Below are 21,777 nucleotides of genomic sequence, written 5' to 3'. Positions count from 1 at the left end.
TTCCCATTACTCTGGATAAGGCCATTCTTAACTCCCCCTCCTACCTCTTTCTCTGGCTGTCAGAAATCAACACTATATATATCCATTGTTAAGCTAGAATGTAATGTTTTTTTGACTGTGATATGTGGTTAGCTCACCTAGCTATCTTAAGACGAATGCACTTACTGTAAGTAACTATGGATAAGAGAATCTGCTAAATTGCAAAAATGTTAAATGTAAATATTTTACATACAGATTTCATATTACTGTATTGACTTATATGACTGTATAAAACCTCTCAGTACTACTTATTTCTTTGAGAGTGAGGCGGATATGTAGCATTTTGCAAAAAAACATGATTATTTGTCTCTCTAAAATGAAATCTGCAAGTGATAGATTTGAAATAAATACATATGTCATTGATGCCATGATTAGATAGTGAAAAAACACACCAATCCCTTTCATAATTTTTCCTCACTAGTCCAAAAACGAACAGCTTAATTAAATAGTACCTGCAAAACACCAGTCTCAACGTCAACAGTGAAGAGGCGACTCCAGGATGCTGGCGTCCTAGGCAGAGTTGCAAAGAAAAAGCCATATCTCAGACTGGCCAATAAAAAGAAAAGATTAAGATGGGCAAAATAACACTGACACTGGACCGAGGAACTCTCCCAAGATGTCCAGCATCCCAGACTCGCCTCTTCACTGTTGACATTGAGACTGGTGATTTGCGTGTACTATTTAATGAAGCTGCCAGTTGAGGACTTGTGAGGCGTCTGTTTCTCAAACTAGACACTAATGTACTTGTCCTCTTGCTCAGTTGTGCACCAGGGCCTCCCACTCCTCTTTCTATTCTGGTTGGAGCCAGTTTACGCTGTTCTGTGAAAGGAGTAGTACACAGCGTTGTATGAGATCTTCAGTTTCTTGGCAATTTCTCGCATGGAATAGCCTTCATTTTCAGAACAAGAATAGACTGACGAGTTTCAGAAGAAAGTTCTTTGTTTCTGGCCATTTTGAGCCTGTAATTGAACCCACAAATGCTGATGATCCAGATACTCAACTAGTCTAAAGAAAGCCAGTTTTATTGCTTCTTCAATCAGCACAACCATAATTGGAAAAGGGTTTTCTAATGATAAATTAGCCTTTTAAAATGATAAACTTGGATTTGCTAACACAACGTGCCATTGGAACACAGGAGTGATGGTGGAGGATAATGGGCCTCTGTACGCCTATGTAGATATTCCATTAAAAATCTGCTGTTTTCAGCTACAATAGTAATTTACAACATTAACAATGTCTACACTGTATTTCTGATAAATTTGATGTTATTTTAAGGGATAAAAAAATCTGGTTTTCTTTCAAAAACAAGGATTTCTAAGTGACCTCTCTAAGTGACCCCAAACTTTTTCTACATCGTCTTGAATACATACCAGTACAACTGTAAATGCACACACTTATATGCATTTGTCGGTTCATGCACACAGGCACATGCATACACACACATGCATGCATGCACACACAAATACAGTACAGTTGTGACTACATAAGTTGTAATAAAAGTAGAGAAATTAAAGCACATTTCAACCTCACTGCTCTCTGTGTTTCTGTGAGGTTGAGGTTTTATTATGAGAGGTAAATCAAAGACATGGATTATTAGTCGACCCTATCCCAGTCACTGGGAATTATGGGAATTACCTGAGCTCAGCTCGTCAGCAGGCGGATGGCAAGGGCGCTGGGTGGAAGGATGGAGTATAGGACGGGCTTTGCCTGAGGAGCCTGCGCTTGATGGCCGAGTCTGTAAAACAGTAGAGACTTCTTCTCCCCAGTGAGTGAGGGAATGAGAGAGGAGACAAGAGAGGCAGAGCAGTGAACTAGAGAGCAGTTTTATTTGAGCAGAATCGCTTCGGCGGATGTAAAAGTGTATTGAAAACCATAACACATGATTGGGGTTGTGTAAGGATCAGGATTAATTCCATCAGTTGCAAAGAGGAAGCTTCAATATCTACTGTTTCTGTGCCATGATGTCCATAGAGCTCACCAAGTAGATTGGCATTTATTTTGTCCCCCTCCCCATTTGAGGACCCATTACCCAGTGATCAGCCCAGAGTCAGGCCTAAGAAACAGTGATGGGGCGTGGGTGGAGGAGGTCTGAGGGCGTTGACAGAGAAGCAGCTCGGAGTGTCTCTCCCCCTCGGGCTTTTTAGCTCCGATGCCCTGATTAATGGAGAGAGAGAGGGTTAGAGAGGGGGAAGAAGGACAGAGATTTCAAGGGACAGACACAGAAGCATAAAAATATACACAGTAGGTTGAAGAACAAGTGATGACAAAGAGAGAGAGGGAGGGAGCTGTATTGTCCTGCCTGCCCTGATCCATCCTGCAGTGGAATTGGAGAGCGTTTCTTTCTCTGGCTGCTCTGTCTGCAGGGCGATTAGTCTAATCCATAAAGGGGTGTCGTTCTCTGCACTCTCTGCTCTCTCTCTCTCTCCAGGAGTCCTCTAAACTGACTCATCCGGGTCACTGCTAATCCCACATCAAGTGGCCCAAATCAGGGGAGGCTCAGCCCAAAACCAGCTCCTTTACTCTGGAGGTGACTGCTGCCTTAGTGTCTGTGTCCTGTGTGTGGATGCCTGGCTGCTTCCATATCATGCGTGTGCACGTGTGTGTGCACATGCATGTTCGGGTGCGCGAGAGTGTGTGTAGAGGTTCTGTGTGTGGTTGGGTGAGTTTGTTTAGTTTAGTTGATTAGGATCCACATTATAAAGTGCATTCGGAAAGTATTCAGACCCCTTGACTTTTTCCACATATTGTTACGTTACAGCCTTATTCTAAAATGGATTTAATTGTTTTTTTCTCTCATCAATCTACATACAATATCCCATAATGACAAAGCATAGAATTTGTTTGCAAATGTATAAAAAACAAGTATTTACATAAGTATTCAGACCCTTTACTTAGTACTTTGTTGAAGCACCTTTGGTAGCGATTATAGACTCGAGTCTTCTTGGGTATGATGCCACAAGCTTGGCACACTGATATTTGGGGAGTTTCTCATATTCTTCTCTGCAGATCTTCTCAAGCTCTGTTAGATTGGCTGCACAGCTATTTTCAGGTCTCTCCAGAGATGTTAGATAGGGTTCAAGTCTGGGCTCTGGATGGGCCACTCAAGGACATTCAGAGACTTGTCCCGAAGCCACTCCTGCGTTGTCTTGGCTGTGTGCTTAGGGTTGTTGTTCTGTTGGAAGGTGAACCTTCTGAACGCTCTGGATCAGGTTTTCATCAAGGTTTTCATCAGACCAGAGAATCTTGTTTCTCATGGTCTGAGAGTCCTTTAGGTACCTTTTGGCAAACTCCAAGTGGGCTGTCATGTGCCTTTTACTGAGGAGTGGCTACTATCTGGCCACTCTACCATAAAGGCCTGATTGGTGGAGCGCTGCAGAGATGGTTGTCCTTCTGGAAGGCTCTCCCATCTCCACTGAGGAACTCTAGAGCTCTGTCAGAGTGACCATCGGAATCTTGGCCACCTTCCTGACCAAGCCCCTTCTCCCCTGATTGCTCAGTTTGGCCAGCTCTAGGAAGTGTCTTGGTGGTTCCAAACTTCTTCCATTTAACTTCTATGGGCTAGGTGGGATGCTAGCGTCCCACCTGCGGGACACAGCCAGTGAAATATCAGGGCGGAAAATTCAAAAACAACAAAATGTCATAATTCAACTTTCTCAAACATACAACTATTTTACACCATTTTAAAGATAAACTTCTCGTTAATCTAACCACATTGTCCGATTTCAAAAAGGCTTTACAGCGAAAGCAAAACATTAGATTATGTTAGGAGAGTACATAGACAAAAATAATCACACAGCCATTTTCCAAGCAAGGACATGTGGCAATAAAACCCAAAACACAGCTAAATGAAGCACTAACCTTTGACGATCTTCATCAGATGACACTCCTAGGACATTATGTTACACAATACATGTATGTTTTGTTCAATAAAGTTCATATTTCTATCCAAAAACAGCATTTTACATTGGCGCGTGATGTTGAGAAAATGTATTCCCACCAAAACGTCCGGTGAATGTGCACATCAATTTACAAAAATACTCATCATAAACGTTGACAAAATATATAATAATTATTTTAAGAATTATAGATAGACTACCCCTGGATGCAACCGCTGTGTCAGATTTTAAAATAGCTTTACGGAGAAAGCACATTTTTCAATATTCTGAGTATGTAACAGTGTAGGTTCCGTCCCTCTCTTCGCCCCAACCCGGGCTCGAACCAGGGACCCTTGCACACATCAACAACTGACACCCCACGAAGCATCGTTACCCATCGCGCCACAAAAGCCACGGCCCTTGCAACGCAAGGGGAATCCCTACTTCAAGTCTCAGAGCAAGTGACGTCACTGATTGAAATGCTATTAGCGCGCACCACCGCTAACTAACTAGCCATTTCACATCGGTTACACTCACCCCCCCTTTGACCTCCTCCTTTTCCGCAGAAACCAATGATCCAGGTCAACAGCATCAATGTAGGTTCCGTCCCTCTCTTCGCCCCAACCCGGGCTCGAACCAGGGACCCTTGCACACATCAACAACTGACACCCCACCGAAGCATCGTTACCCATCGCGCCACAAGAGCCACGGCCCTTGCAACGCAAGGGGAAACCCTACTTCAAGTCTCAGAGCGAGTGACGTCACTGATTGAAATGCTATTAGCGCGCACCACCGCTAACTAACTAGCCATTTCACATCGGTTACAAGTACATAGCTCAGCCATCACGGTGAGCTATTCAGACACCCGCCAAGTTCGGGGCAACTTAAACTCAGAATTAGTATTAGAAATATTCTCTTACCCTTGCCTATCTTCGTCAAAATGCACTCCCAGGACTGCTACTTCCACAATAAATGTTGTTTTTGTTCAAAATTATCCATATTTATGTACAAATACTTCCGTTTTGTTCGTGCGTACAGATCACTTATCCAAAGGCATAACGCATGAGTGCAGAACGAGAGACGAAAAGTCAAAATGTTCCATTACCGTACTTAGAAGCATGTGAAACGCAGTTTAAAATAAATCTTTATGGTATTTTTTACGTAAAATTGCGATAATATTCTAACCGGACAATTGCATATTCATTCAAGAAGAAAAAGAAGGAACGGCGTGCTCGTGTGACCGCGCATATCCAATCCCTTTGTTGCCAGGCAGACCACTCAGTGAATGAGCTCCTATTATCTGCCCAGTGACAGGAAAATGCTCAAACCACTTTCTGAAGGCTTTAGACAGCCAATGGAAGCCTTAGGAAGTGCAATGTCCCCCACACTGTAGTTTCGATAGAGAATCAAAAGAAGAACTACAATTCTCAGACTTCCTGCTTGAATTTTTCTCAGGTTTTTGCCTGCCATATGAGTTCTGTTATACTCACAGACACCATTCAAACAGTTTTAGAAACTTCAGATAATATGCATATTCTAGTTTCTGGGCCAGAGTAGTAACCTGTTTAAATTGGGTATGTTTTTCATCCGGCTGTGAAAATACTGCCCCCTAGCCCAGACAGGTTAAGAATGATGTAGGCCACTGTGTTCTTGGGGACCTTCTGTGCTGCAGAAATGTGTTGATACTCTTCCCCAGATCTGTGCCTTTAAAAATCCTGTCCTGGAGCTCTACGGACAATTCCTTCGACCACATGGCTTGGTTTTTTTCTCTGACATGCACTGTCAACTGCGGGACCTTATATAGACGGGTGTGTGCCTTTCCAAATCATGTCCAATCAATTGAATTTACCCCAGGTGGACTCCAATCAAGTTGTAGAAACATCTCAAGGATGATCAATGGAAACAGGATAGACCTGAGCTCAATTTTGAGTCTCATAGCAAAGTGTCTGAATACCTATGTAAATATGGTAAATATGGCCTTCTCGGCAGAGTTGCAAAGAAAAAGCCATATGTCAGACTGGCCAATAAAAAGAAAAGATTAAGATGGGCAAAAGATCAGACACTGGATAGAGGAACTCTGCCAAGAAGGCCAGCATCCCAGAGTCGCCTCTTCACCGTTGATGTTGAGACCGGTATTTTGCGGGTACTATTTAAGGAAGCTGCCAGTTGAGGTCTTGTGGCGTCTGTTTCTCAAACTAGACACTCTAATGTACTTGTCCTCTTGCTCAGTTGTGCACCGGGACCTCCCAGTCTTTCTATTCTGGTTAGAGACAGTTTGCACTGTTTTGTGAAGGGAGTAGTACACAGCGTTGTACGAGATCTTTAGTTTCTTGGCAATTTCTCGCATGGAATAGCCTTCATTTTCAGAACAAGAATAGACTGACGAGTTTCAGAAGAAAGTTCTTTGTTTCTGGCCATTTTGAGCCTGTAATTGAACCCACAAATGCTGATGATCCAGATACTCAACTAGTCTAAATATGGCCAGTTTTGCTTCTTTAATTAGCACAACAGTTTTCAGCTGTGCTAACATAATTGCAAAAGGGTTTTCTAATGATCAATTAGCCTTTTAAAGTGATAAACTTGGATTAGCTAACACAACGTGCCATTGGAACACAGTGATGGTTGCTGATATTGGACCTCTGTACGTCTATGTAGATATTCCATTAAAAATCAGCCGTTTCCAGCTACAAATGTCATTTACAACATTAACAATGTCTACACTGTATTTCTGATCAATTTGATGTTATTTTAATGGTCAAACAATGTGCTTTTCTTTCAAAAACAAGGACATTTTTAAGTTTTTACCCTAAACTTTTGAACGGTATTGTATATAAATATTTACAGTTTGAAGTGGGAAGTTTACATACTCCTGACATTTAATCCTTGTAAAAATTCCCTGTCTTAGGTCAGTTAGGATCACTACTTTATTTTAAGGATGTGAAATGTCAGAATAATCGTAGAAAGATTGATTTATTTCAGGTTTTATTTCTTCATCACATTCCCAGTGGGTCAGAAGTTTACATACACTCAATTAGTATTTGGTAGCATTGCCTTAAAATTGTTTAACTTGGGTCGAACATTTCGGGAAGCCCTCCACACGTTTCCCACAATAAGTTGGGTGAATTTTGGCCCATTCCTCCTGACAGAGCTCGTGTAACTGAGTCAGGTTTCTAGGCCTCCGTGCTCGCATACGCTTTTTCAGTTTTGCACACAAATTTTCTATGGGATTGAGGTCAGGGCTTTGTGATGGCCACTCCAATACCTTGACTTTGTTGTCCTTAAGCCATTTTGCCACAACTTTGGAAGTATGCTTGGGGTCATTGTCCATTTGGAAGACCCATTTGCGACCAAGCTTTAACTTCCTGACTAATGTCTTCAGATGTCGCTTCAATATATCCACATAATATTCCTTTCTCATGATGCCATCTATTTTGTGAAGTGCACCAATCCCTCCTGCAGCAAAGCACCCCCACAACATGATGCTGCCACCCCGTGCTTCACGGTTGGGATGGTGTTCTTCGGCTTGCAAGCCTCCCCCTTTTCCTCCAAACATGACGATGGTCGTTATTGCCAAACAGATATATTTGTGTTTCATCAGACCAGAGGACATTTCTCCATGTGCAGTTGCAAACCGTAGTCTGGCTTTTTTATGGTGGTTTTGCTGAGCGGCCTATCAGGTTATGTCGATATAGGACTCGTTTTACTGTGGATATAGATACTTTTGTACCTGTTTCCTCCAGCATCTTCACAAGGTCCTTTGCTGATGTTCTGGGATTGATTTGCACTTTTCGCATTAAAGTACGTTAATCTCTAGGAGACAAACCGCGTCTCCTTCCTGAGCGGTATGATGGCTGCATGGTCTTATGGTGTTTATACTTGCGTACTATTTTTTGTACAGATGAACATGGTACCTTCAGGCGTTTGGAAATTGCTCCCAAGGATGAACCAGACTTGTGGAGGTCTACAATATTCTTTCTGAGGTCTTGGCTGATTTATTTTGATTTTGCCATGATGTCAAGCATAGAGGCACTGAGTTTGAATGTAGGTCTTGAAATACATCCATAGGTACACCTCCAATTGACTCAAATGATGTCAATTAGCCTATCAGAAGCTTCTAAAGCCATGACATCATTTTCTGGAATTTTCCAAGCTGTTTAAAGGTACAATCAACTTAGTATATGTAAACTTCTGACCCACTGGAATTGTGAAATAATCTGTCTGTAAACAATTGTTAGAAAAATTACTTGTGTCATGCACAAAGTAGATGTCCTAACCGACTTGCCAAACATATAGTTTGTTAACAAGAAATTTGTGGAGTGGTTGAAAAATGAGTTTTAATAACTTCAACCTAAGTGTATGTAAACTTCCGACTTCAACTGTAAATATACAGTACCAGTCAAAAGTTTGGACACACCTACTCATTCAAGGGTTTTTCTTTATTTTTACTATTTTCGCCATTGTAGAATAATAGTGAGACATCAAAACTATGAAATAACAAATATAGAATCATGTAGTAACCAAAAAATCTTAAACAAATCAACATATATTTTATATTTGAGATTCTTCAAAGTAGCCACCCTTTGCCTTGATGGCAGCTTTGCACACTCTTGGCATTCTCTCAACCAGCTTCATTAGGTAGTCACCAGGAATGCATTTCAGTTAACAGGTGTGCCTTGTTAATTTGTGGAATTTCTTTCCTTCTTAATGCATTTGGGCCAATCAGTTGTGTTGTGACAAGGTAGGGGTGGTATACAGAAGATAGCCCTATTTGGTAAAAAACCAAGTCCATATTATGGCAAGAACAGCTCAAATAAGCAAAGAGAACTGACAGTCCATCATTACTTTAAGACATAAAGGATGATCAATCCAGGGAATTTCAAGAACTTTGAAAGTTTCTTCAACTGCAGTCGCAAAAACCATCAAGCACTGTGATGAAACTGGGTCTCATGAGGACCGCTACAGGAAAGGAAGACCCAGGTTACCTCTACTGCAGAGGATAAGTTCATTAGAGTTACCAGCCTCAGAAATTGCAACCCAAATAGAGTTCAAGTAAGAGACACATTTCAACATCAACTGTTCAGAGGAGACTGCGTGAATCAGGCCTTCATGGTTGAATTGCTGCAAAGAAACCACACCAATAAAAATAAGAGACTTTCTTGGGCTAAGAAACACGAGCAATGGACTTTCGACTGGTGGAAATCTGTCCTTTGGTCTGATGAGTCCAAATTTGAGATTTTTGGTTCCAACTGCCGTGTCTTTGTGAGACACAGAGTACATTTGACATTTTAGTCATTTAGCAGATGCTCTTATCCAGAGAGCGACTTACAGTAGTGAATACATACATTTCATTTTCATTTCATGCACATCTTTTTTTTTTTTTTTTTGTACTGGCCCCCCGTGGGAATTGAACCCACAACCCTGGCGTTGCACACACCATGCTGGCATTGCAAACACCATGCTCTACCAACTGAGCCACAGGGAAGGTGTCACCAGGAATGCATGTCCGCATGTGTAGTTCCCACCGTGAAGCATGGTGGAGGAGGTGTGATGGTGTGGGGGTACTTTGCTGGTGACACTGTCTGTGATTTATTTAGAATTAAAGGCACACTTAACCAGCATTGCTCTGACAGCCTTCTGCAGTGATACGCCATTCCATGTGGTTTAGTGGGACTATCATTTGTTTTTCAACAGGACAATGACCCAACACATCTCCAGGCTGTGTAAGGGCTATTATTTCCTAGTTTTGATGTCTTCACTATTATTCTACAATGTAGAATAATAGTAAAAATAAAGAAAAACCCTTGAATGAGTAGGTGTGTCCAAAGTTGTGGCTGGTACTGTATATATATACACTAATTGTACAAAACATTTAGAACACCTTCCCTTTCCATGACAGACTGACCAGGTGAAACCAGGTGAAAGCTATGATCCCTTATCGATGTCACCTATTAAATCCACTTCAATCAGTGTCGATGAAGGAACAGGTTAAAGAAGGATTTTTAATCCTTGAGACAATTGAGACATGGATTGTGTATGCGTTCCATTCAGAGCGTGAATGGGAAAGACAAAATATTTAAGTGCCTTTGAATGGGGTATGGTAGTAGGTGCCAGGCGCACTGGTTTGTGTCAAGAACTATAACGCTGCTGTGTTTTCACGCTCAACAGTTTCCCATGTGTATCAAGAATGGTCCACCACCCAAAAGATCTCCAGCCAACTTGACACAACTGCATTGGAGTCAACATGGGCAGGCATCCCTGTGGAATGCTTTCGACACCTTGTAGAGTCTCTGCCCCGACAAATTAAGGCTGTTCTGAGGGCAAAAGGGGGGTTGCAACTCAATATTAGAAAGGTGTCCTTAATGTTTTATACACTCTGTGTATTTATACATCGAAATCCCGATGTGGCCCTCGAGCCAAAAACTCTGTCCGGCCCTGAGTTAAAGATCTACTTCTCTGCTTTTGAGAGGAGCTGGCTACTGTACCTGTAGACTTCCAGCAATTGCGCCAAGCTAACGATATGCTAATTTACATTATCTCCAAACTGCACACAGAGACATAAATATGGTATCCATGAGGTCATCTGACTCTGGGTAAGTAGGAAAATGACCTAAATTTAGAAATCTCACAGTTTCCCTTTAATCCCACTGGCATCGTGACCTTGCACTTTCTCACTAAATGTTTGGGAATATTTCTAGCTGAGGTTTTGCGTCAGATTTTAGCCTCTCCCTCCTTTTGGAGCACAGCATGTAGACCATGGTTGCGGAGACTATGACTCTTACATCGCAGGGCTAAGTAGGGGGTTCCACTGTCAATATGACCTGCCTCATTTGACATGTTGGCATGACAACGGGTCAGGGGGTCTTAGCTCAAGTGTGTGAGTGTGCAAGGGTTATGCAAGTGTTTTGTAAAATAGTTGAACCTCTACTAAACAAAATCACAAGTCTTGCATTACAGTATTATGCAATCCTTAATCAGTAACTCATGAATACCAGTTTCATATTTGCACTCTCCATGCAAATTACCCAAGGGTTGCATTTGTACTGATTCTGACACCATTTCCATAATTATCACCGTTCTAATTGTCCCTGTGGGCTATCTCCCTGACTCATTTATTTGTGATTCTCATTTTCCATTGACCCAATCTTCCCATGGGAAAAGTCCTGAAACACGGGAAATCAATTTTTTATAATAATTATTTCATTTCTCACAGCGATTTATGCAGGGCTGAACTGGTAGAGTCTGCAGTCTGACTTGGAGTGGGGGATAACTGAATCAAGCAGGTGCCATGCGTGATGGATTGGACATCTTAAGTGTAATTGCAGACAGTGTGAGTTGGGGTCTGGCTACACGTGTCATGAACCTTTATTCATAGCACTGATACAGGATGAACCCACTCACCTGCTCTTCTTTAAGGGTTCCTTTATTCAAGGAGCTGTGAATAATGCCTTTAGAAGTAGGAGCCTTTAGAAGATGTCTTTCTCAGTTTACACAGCCTACAAAAACACTCCCAGTCCCTCAGACACCTAACCCGATCTAGAGTTAAATGAAACCTGAATTAATGTCCATGTCTGTAGTTACAGTATCTGATGCTACCAGTATGTAGCCTTGTGTAGAGTAAAGCCATCAAATAAATGGGGTGTTACTTCAGCTTACGTTGCTCGTTACAGTATATACCTGCTGGTGTGATCCGTGTGTGAGGGATGAGGGTGAGTGGTCACAGTGTTTACCTGGCCAGGTGGTTCTCTGAGTGGTCCTCCATGACTTCATTATGGTTCTCCCCTAAGCCCCTGAGGGAGACCCCCTATGGCCTTGTTACCTTCAACAGCAGACCCACAGGACTGGTTATATTTGTTTCGCAGCTTAATTCAATCCCTCAGGTGTGCTGCCACTGTTAAATTCTTCTCACAACACACAGTGTGACACACACTCCTGCAACATTCATACAACAAATACAGCAAGGTGGTCACTCGTGGTCATCAGTCTGGTTATTATTTTAATCGTGATCAATGAATGGAATTAAAGGGTTGAATGAGGCGATTTATCTTTGTTCATAACATTTTATTTAATGGCAGTGTCTGTGTGTTCTAATGGAAATTCCTCTGAAATTCACAATTTTTTCAGTGAGAGAAACATTTTGATAACCATTTATGAACAAGGCAGTTAACCCAGTTAACCCACTGTTCCTAGGCCGTCATTGAAAATAAGAATTTGTTCTTAACTGACTTGCCTAGTTAAATAAAATTTAAAATATCAGTCATTGTTCAGTATGACTGATATAAATGACTGTTATGAAAAAACACTCTACTTTTGATGTATTGTGTTATGAATGTTCCCCTCTCTGTATGTTTACTGTGCCAGTGTAACTAGTAAAGAGCAGATGTTCTACTACAGATCAGACCCCCCCCCTCGGGCTCTGCAAAAGCCATTATCTTCTCTAAATAGCATCAAATTGACTATTAAGTTGACCTAATGAAAAATAAACCCCACAATGTCAACGCTAAATAATATTTCTTTACTCAATGAGAATTCTGATTATAGAAATGATAGTTCCCTCTTGGGGGTGAGAGTATGACTTATGCATGCTGCCTCTGCACATTGTTCAGTCAATTATTACTTAGAGACACTGCAAGAATGTTTACTTAGAAAGGGAAGGCCTGATACACAATTACACCTTGTCAAAATAGATTTACACGGTTGTGGTACTTTTGGAAAGAAAAGTAGTTTCAATTGGCTGTTAGTGCCAGTGATTGGCTGCTTGACCATTGCGTCATAGACATTTATTGGACATTAATGTGTTGAGTTGTGGTTTTGGACCAGGCTCTGCATTGTAGTCTCAAGGCAATTTGTATTATTCTGTTAAATAAATCTGTGACACCATTTAGTATGATATGTTATGTTACGTTAGGTTACATTATGAATGGAATAGTGGTAGTACAATATCATACGAATTAGAGGACGTATAGTATCATACGTCTTACCAGGTCGTACAATAGCATATGAATTGGATGATGTAAGTTATTTTTTATTTTATTTATTGAACCTTTATTTGACTATGTTTGTAAGTTATCATACCTCTTGGAGGATGTATAGTTTTGGAGTCTTTCTCTGAGTCCAGGTTGCTTGTTGCGTCGTAACAACAAAGGAGAATTATGAGGATAATTTACGTGAAAGGTTAGGGGAACTAAAACGACAATGTAGCATGTTGGTGATTTGGGTTAGAATAAGGGTTAGGGGGAAGGCTTAGCTAAAATGCTACAGTTGTCCCCGACGCAACTCGAACACGCGACCTTTGGATTGCTAGATGGTCGCAGATTACGTCCACCCATCCTCCCCAACCAACCTCCCTACTTTCCTTTCTGTCTAAAGTAACGAGACCATTGTTAAGTATCATATGTCTTGGAGGTGCTCAGAAATATGTCAAGTATGTTTCGTTTGGCTCTGAGGCCAGGCTGGCAAGCGCAGAGCTAAGGCCATGCCCTCTGACTTGGTCTTTGACTTAAGGAGATAAGGTAGAATGTCAATGCTATCTTCAATTTGTGTTTTTGAGTTACATTAACAAGTATCCAAATACCTGGATTCATTTCCAGAGGTATTTTAGATTTAGAAACTAGACTTTTAATCTGAAATGTACAAGTTGGTATTGTCACCCTGCGGTCTGTTGAAGTTGACTAAACAACACTGTCAGCAGTCGTTCACAGGTGCGTTGATGTCAGGTGTGAGGTGCAGCTGTTTGAATCTGTCTGCATTGAGAGGAGAGTAGTTATTAATAATTCCACAGGGAAGGAAGGAAGGAACATGTGCCCTTCCTGCCTGCTGAATCATTCTCAACAACCAGCCTGCCAGCCTCTTTTCTCTGGATCATGTGCCAGAGCGGATCCCTCCCCCATTGTAAAGTCTTTAAAGTTGTTATTTCTTGTCTTTTATTGTCTTTTTATTGGCTGGGAGAAGAAGACAGAACTATTTTTGGGTAAGGTCTCTATGGTAACAGTGAGCTGGGTTACAATCACAGCGTTGGAGGCAGTCAGTAAGCCTTGTGGAGCGCTAGTGTTCTGGAAATCTCCCCCTTCTTTCTCCTATGGAGTACATGAACACCATTATATACACAATCTGTCACCTGTCGTTATTACTCACTTCAGCTCATTTCATTTTATGGCAACTGTATTTGAAAGATAATTTCCCTTTCTTCTCCAGCTCTCCTGTACGCCACAATCTTTGGAAATGTAACCACCATCTTCCAGCAGATGTACGCCAACACCAACCGCTACCACGAGATGCTGAACAACGTGAGGGACTTCCTCAAGCTCTACCAGGTGCCCAATGGGCTGAGTGAGAGGGTGATGGACTACATTGTCTCTACATGGTCCATGTCCAAGGGCATCGACACTGAGAAGGTGAGCCATGCCCCTGAGCTTGGACCCAGGAGAGATAGGCCTAACAACACCAGGGCTGCCTGCGGTTACAGCACAGGAGGGATGGGATCTAACAACACCAGGGCTGGGGTTAAAGCATAGATGCAGCAGTAGTATGGTTATGAGATAACTGCAGACGTCTTGTAGAACACATTGGATTCAAATGAATGGGAATACACAATACCGCAATGGCTCAGTACAATGGTGAAACCCATACTGTACCACAAGAATATACACCCTCAATAACATCTGCTAAACATGTGTATGTGACGAATACAATTTGATTTGAAAGTACTATACACAACCTGAAAGCCTGATGGACAGGTGTCTGTCTGTCCTCTCTCCAGGTGCTGTCTATCTGTCCTAAAGACATGCGGGCAGACATCTGTGTTCACCTGAACCGGAAGGTGTTCAATGAGCACCCTGCGTTCCGCTTGGCCAGTGACGGCTGCCTGCGCTCTCTAGCCGGGGAGTTCCAGACCATCCACTGCGCCCCCGGGGACCTCATCTTCCATGCTGGGGAGAGCGTCGACACACTCTGTTTTGTGGTGTCAGGGTCACTGGAGGTCATCCAGGACGATGAGGTCATCGCTATTCTAGGTGAGCAGCAAAATGCATCATGGCATCTTTCTCCAGTTTCCACACCAACTTACTGGTGAGTTCTTGAGTTTGTCTGTGGATTAGTGGTGTGTGGGTCAGCTGTTTGTTCACCCGCAACAGCCCACAATTGCTAATAACTCATCCGCAACCACCATATACACCACCATATAGTGCATTTTCTATAGTTACGGGTTAAGGTTGGGTTTTCATATGTGATCAAGTGAAAACCTGAGGCCCGCCCCCAACCTTAACCCGTAACTATAGAAAATGCACTATAAAAATGCACTATATGCTACAGCCAAAGAATGCAGAAAGATTTTTTGACAGGGTGTGCAGGATTTTGTTTTGCCTTGTTTAGATATGTTTCTGCTTATAATGTCTATAGTTAGATACATGCAGTGGCGATTTTAGCATGTAAATCTTGGTGGGGCAAACTATAAAAAATGCATGCCAGCAAAGCCACAACACTAAACAATACATTAATTGCACTATAACGGTGACAAACGGGGTACACAAACTGTTAGGGCCTACATAAAGCTGTCCCAACACCTTACCACTACTACACCGGGTTATCAGCAGAGCCTTGTCTGGCAGCAAAACAGTTCATTCAGTCTCATTTACTGCATTTAAAAAAAACATAGCTGATATGGCTGACTTCCTTAAACAAATGTGGTTTCTACTGACAATTGAGATGTACAAACTATGGCATAAGGGTGGATAAGAGGGAATCCGTCATTCCGATTAAGATATTAATGAGCAAGCTAGGATGGACCGAGTCAATATAACTATTTGTTCAGCGCTTTTGAAATGTACAGAACCAGAATTCAGAACATGGGCCGTTCTTACAGTATTCTCCCTGTACAAGTCAGAACCATAGGATAAATAAAGGGGGCATATAAGTAGACAATGAAAGCTCTCTACAATATTTGATGATTACATTTCTCTAAAACAGGCTATAGGCTACATGTGCACCACTAAATCAGAACAGTAGGTGAAATTAAGAGCTGAAAAGGGACCAAATTATTAGGGTGAGGAACATGGGCTACTAACAGATTACTACACAACATACTGTTCACTTAGTATTACTTTCTTTGCTACAGTATATATTTCTCCCTGGCATATTACATCATTTATGCAGCAGTATTTTTGGACTCACCTTGTTGTGCTGTGCTCACTTGAACAAGAACATGGCACGGCGGTTCTTTGTGGGCAAATTTTGTCGTCAAACTTTGTAATCAAAGTCTGCCATTTTCTGGATTTATGGTGCTTTGAAGACAACTGGGAACTCTGAAAAATCAAGGTCGAATCATGATGACGTCAGTGATCTTCAGGTCGGAACGCTAGAAAGAGGCCCGAGTTCCGGACTTGCAATTTCGAGTTGGATGACCGTTCAAAATGTATTTTCCCAGTTTTTTTCCCAAGTTTCCTGTTGTGTTGAACTCACTGAAGTCAGATGTCCTTGTTTTGAGTTTCCAGTTGTTTTGAGCATGGCAGAAGTCATGCTGGATTGGCAGCATGGCCAATGTTAAATGTTGATCCATTTAAGCTTGGAAAAGATACCCTTAAAACTAGTCTTGGGACCACACACCCACTCCACTGAATAACAGGCTAGTGATTGCTTTGCAATGCTTGCAGTTATCCACTGATTCCTTCCAAACCTCTCATTGTTGAATTTGCGATTTCCAACTTGTGTTTAATGTTTATGTCCAATGGCCGATGAGCACCGATACGTTTTATCTAAAATTTCTCTTCATTATTTCTCTTCATATGACAAGGATAAAAAATCATTTGCCAGTAGATTGTCGACTTGATTCATGATGATGACTGCTAGCTTGCTAGCTAAGATTTTGAAAGTATGATGTTGACATCAGTGCAATCAAAGCTAATGTAGATATAATATGATTTGACATTGTTTTATCTGTGGCCAATGACCTTGAGCCTTCTTGGATGGGCACTTCTAATGTAACTTTATGGCAGCACCCAAGGCGCTTGAATTTCCGAGCTCTACCCTTAGATATGGCAGCGAGGTAGTGTCCCCATGAGTGACAGAACACTGAGCCAAGAACAGGCGCAACTAGAGAACATTAACCAATCACGGCACAACTAGAGAACATTACCAACCTACACTCCTATATTTTCTGCTGGCTGCCCCACCACCACAGAAAGCACTGAGCTAGGCTGAAACACCTGCATTTTGGAGCTGCCTTATTCAAGAAAGCAAAAAAGAGACCAAGTTTGTATGCGGCTTTATTTACTCAATTATTATGATTATTTTTTACATTGTTTGCTAACTGATATTTCACACCTATTAATGTGTAAAAATAACATGCAAAACAGGCAACCCCAAGGTGGGGCTCAAAACAGGTGAGGCAGAGGTCGCCACTGGATACATGTAGCTTCTCTTTTGTCATTATATGTTGCCCTAGAAGACTAAATAAAACCTTGCTCAACAGAATAATGTAATAGATCGATAGAATGAATGCTTCAATCTATGTGACATCGGTAAAGTTTTCGCGGAGCAAAGATGTTTATGTACTGGGGAGAAAATACAATAAAGCAATAACAAACGGGAAAGATTTTCTGTACAAAGTGTCCAAATGACATCAGTTTGACCGGTTGTAAGGAAAAAGAAAGCTGTGAAAACGATCCGATGTGTTCTGATAAGATTTCAGTTTGGCTTCAATACATATTTTATGTGGTCAGCTTTTATGATGAATACAGCAACTCTACAGATCGTATCTAACATTTTACTACAATAAATGCTTAATTCCGCAGGAGTTATTATTAAGCCTATAGCCCTATTCGAGAACGTGTATTTATTCCAGAGGGCGATTCGGACTGGATACGTTTTTTTCCAAACTGCCTTTTGTACTTCTTATTTGTTTTTAATACATTGACAGTTATGACGGAAGCCTGGAAGTGTGAAGATATTTCAAAAAGTCCAGGCGATAACAGGCTACACTGATGACTCTAGTTTCTAAACCATACCAAATCATCTTTGGTATAGTGTCGACAATATTTGGATTGAGGAAGTGTGATCATAATCATAAGGATATTTTAGCGATCCGCATTCTATATGTGGGGGCAGCCTTCAGATGTGAGCTAAACTCGCACCTGATATGAGTTTTTAGGCTATGGATGAGAAAGTGAACTTGTTCCAAACGTTTAGCTCAGTTGTATGCTGCTTTGCGATTTAATTACAGCAAGGGTTGCATTAAATAGGCGCAATATTTTTTTATGATACATTTGGCAGAGTTCAATTCAATCGCGCAAAATCAAATCAAATGTTATTTGTCACATGTGCCGAAATACTACCTTACAGTGAAATGCTTACTTACAAGCCCTTAACCAACAATGCAGTATTCGTATAAACAAAATCATTCAGACATTTCTCTCAACACACAGGGATGTCGATTCGCTCGTGAGTAGTATTATCAGAGGACTTTGGAGTTTGCCAAAAAACAGTAGGTTATATTCTAGTGAATCAATGTCCAGATTTCAGTTTCTATTTAACCCATATAAACAGTAGGCTACAGTTTCCTTGACATGCCATAGGCCTATTTGTAGTCTTGTGACTGTCGAATTTGTATCATCTTTTGTTTACCACTTCACCAAATATTTTCCAAGCATGACTTTTTTTTGGCCTTCCCTTGTCTTTATTTTTAACTCTCCTTTCGCGGCTTCTGTCTTTTTTTCCCAAAAGTATGCAATTTGGCGCGCGTAGAGTCAAACCCTAAAGTTTAGGCTTATGCACTAATACCAGATAACCTAAAATAATGAAAGAAAAAATTCAATGTAAACTATATAAATTGCGCAATAATTATGCAAAATTGATTTTTTTTTATGGTATTGTTTCTCTTAATTCAACCCGTACGCCCGCCACCCGCCCTTCAGCCACACGCTGTTTGATGACACTTAACCCGTCCACCCCGCGATAACCGCAGGGACTGCGGGTTTTGAGACATCACTATGGTGTATGATGTTGTTTCTGGGGTTTGGCTGATGCTTTGTCAACTCAAACAGCAACAAAAAAATACGCATATACAATAGAAAGGAAGAAAGAAGAGAAATATAAAGACAGCGTTGGAGACCAGCAGAGCAGGCTGTAGTGCCAGCGGGTGTTTTCAGAGGCTATTTTATTGCTTTTCCACTTTAACTTCATTAGGAGCTAGAGCAGGGCTGTAGTTAGAGCTTCATAAAAAGTATATTAGCCACAGATGAATTGCCTCACAACATGGAGGACATTAATCAGCAGCTCAAATGGACACCGACGTGAGGCGTCTGTCTTGCCACCACAGGTGGTCCCGGGATCACATTTACAGACTTTGTAGGGGGCATGGATGGTGGGTGGGGTGGGGGGGCATGCCTGGTGCTGCTGTGATGATTTAGAGCAGATCGACACTGCAGGAGACCCACGGTTGGGGAGCCGTGGAGGGTGGGGGGGGGGCGCAGCACGAGAGGAAGGAGGCACATTAGTGTAACATCCTGAGAGCATTAACTCTCTCTGCACAATGGTAGTCTGTACGTTTGTTCTATCATGTTTAATATTGTTGATGGTGAGTTATGAGCACTACTCCATCTGTCACGCCTCATTTGGTGCCAGATATGTTGCTATTCACCCTGCTCAATTCCACTTTACTGTAGGTATGTGATTCTAGTCATAGACTGGTTGCAAAACCTGACAATACTATGGTGACGGGTGGCAGGGTTAGCTGACTGTGCTATATGTCTCGTGGGCAGACAGTGATCACCTCCCTTTAGCCTTGGCCAACTCTGTGCCTGCCTCCCCCTGGAGGTAAGAGGTGCAAACTGGCAAGAGGAATAGCTAGGGCTCATAGCTGACAGGGGAGAGAGACAGATACAGAGCGAGACAGAAAGAGAGACCCCTCTGATTTCCCCTGGCAATCACTAAGCTAACTCTTATCTCTGGATCCTTTCTCTCTTCTTCATTAGCAGCCCACTAGCAGAGGAGAGGAGCTGCCTGCAACACTCCCACTGTAACAAGCCTATACTTAGACAACCTGCAGAATCACACACCTTTAATAATCCATTCCACTGGCCACATGGCTACAGCAACTTTCCATCAAACAATATTCCATCGGCCTTATCGGTTTATGATTTTCTCCTCTGTTCTGGCTTAGTTGTGTTTCGCGAAACGATGATTGGACTAATTTCGCAATCTATTATTCATGCTGCTTTATGAGAAAGGGAATTTTAGTGGGGAAAATGATTCAAACAGCAATATGTTCTGGCCCAGTGAACTGATTGGATATGCAGTAAACTGAGGGAGATGAGACTGTATCAGTCTGCCTCAGCACTGTTGCCTTAGTCACAGAAATCTGCTCTCTTACATAGAGCTATAGTTGTCACCATGACCACCATTGATCACACAAACATGAAACACTGAATTCACTCCCATTCACCTCCACAAAGGATGATTGTAGTGTGAGAGTAGCACTGCATTGATCTCCAACCACAGACAGTAAGACACCTCTTCTCAGGTTGATGCTGACCTCTAACTCCTCTAGAGCCACCAGGCTGATCTCTCTGACCTTCTCCATATCGGCTCCAATAATTGGTGGCATGCTGTGTCTCTAAGGGGGGCTTCCAGCACCGAGCACCCAGCACTCTTTAGTTGGATGGTTCCTCATACCCAATAGGGAAATGGTACAGGAGAGACAAGGTTCACACATCCAGTCTGTGTTGTGGTTCTGATGTTTGGGTTCTCTCTGCTGTATGGTGGACTGTTTGGTTTTCATTTGGTGATACTAGTGCAATCCCTTCAAGTGAACCATTGTTTTGATATTCAACTGACAGTTTATGATAATTTTAGATGGGTTGAAATGAGAATAATATGTTTTTATTGGTCTTTACTGGCTGTAGAGTAAATCAGCTTGTAACATTTTACTGTGCTCTGGGTAATGAGTATCTTTGGTTGCTAAGGGCTCAGCCAGATAACCTCGTTACTAAGGAAACCTTGAAACCTCAGATCTCAAAATATCCATAACATCTGTGACTGGTGATTTCACTGAGAAAATACTAAATATTGTACCATTTTGTCTCCCACACAAATCTCTCAATTTATCTTTCCCCTCTCAGGTAAAGGAGATGTGTTTGGAGATGTGTTCTGGAAAGAGACCACTCTTGCACACGCGTGTGCTAACGTGCGGGCGCTGACATACTGTGACCTGCACGTCATCAAGAGAGAGGCACTGCTCAAGGTTCTGGAGTTCTACACAGCCTTTGCTAACTCCTTCTCACGCAACCTTATCCTCACCTGCAACCTACGCAAGCGGGTATGAGTTACGCAGTGACACACACACACACACACACACACACACACACACACACACACACACACACACACACACACACACTGACAACCACATGTCAGTCCTCCTCCTTTTTCCTCCCTCTTCTGTATCCTATTTTCTCATCTAAAACTTTTGCAGAGTGTTTTGGTTGCCTTTCTCCTTGACTGTAGATAGTTAGTTCTCAGATCACTAGTGCTGAGCATTAACCGAAATTTCAGTTTTATTTGAATTCCTTTTCTTTCTTTTTTTCTTTTTCGGTGAGCTCAATGTGCACATTGCACAGTTTCTCTAGAGATAAATCATATCAAGCCTGAACTGTGTGGTGTAGTAGGGAGTTGTAGTTTCCAACAGGCCAATATTCTACATAGTTTAGAGCGAAAATGTGGTAATTAACTACAATCACCATAATCCATTGTATGCCTACTTGTCCGGTCTGTGTGTTTTTTTAAACTTCTGCTACATTAGATTAGTGAGGGACAGACACTGAGAGAGAGATTCGAGAGAAGAATGCGTGATGGAGAGCGATAGAGAGCAGTGTCC

General features: G+C 41.9%; 1 protein-coding gene across 1 annotated transcript in view; it reads left to right on the top strand.

Moving 5' to 3' along the window:
- Positions 1 to 21,238, top strand: part of kcnh5b (potassium voltage-gated channel, subfamily H (eag-related), member 5b) — a 72,676-nt gene extending 51,438 nt beyond the window's left edge. The window contains exons 8-10 of the mRNA XM_029730049.1: positions 14,106 to 14,305; positions 14,671 to 14,923; positions 21,023 to 21,238. Of these exons, the coding sequence (XP_029585909.1) occupies positions 14,106 to 14,305; positions 14,671 to 14,923; positions 21,023 to 21,225 (656 nt within the window). The 3' untranslated portion in view covers positions 21,226 to 21,238. The remainder of the gene's footprint in view (positions 1 to 14,105; positions 14,306 to 14,670; positions 14,924 to 21,022) is intronic.
- The last annotated feature ends 539 nt before the right edge of the window (positions 21,239 to 21,777 follow it).

The sequence above is a fragment of the Salmo trutta genome, chromosome 33 (assembly GCF_901001165.1).
Source record: "Salmo trutta chromosome 33, fSalTru1.1, whole genome shotgun sequence".
NCBI lineage: Eukaryota > Metazoa > Chordata > Actinopteri > Salmoniformes > Salmonidae > Salmo > Salmo trutta.
Note: the sequence above shows the minus strand (reverse complement) of the source record. Positions and strands in the feature narration are given on the sequence as shown.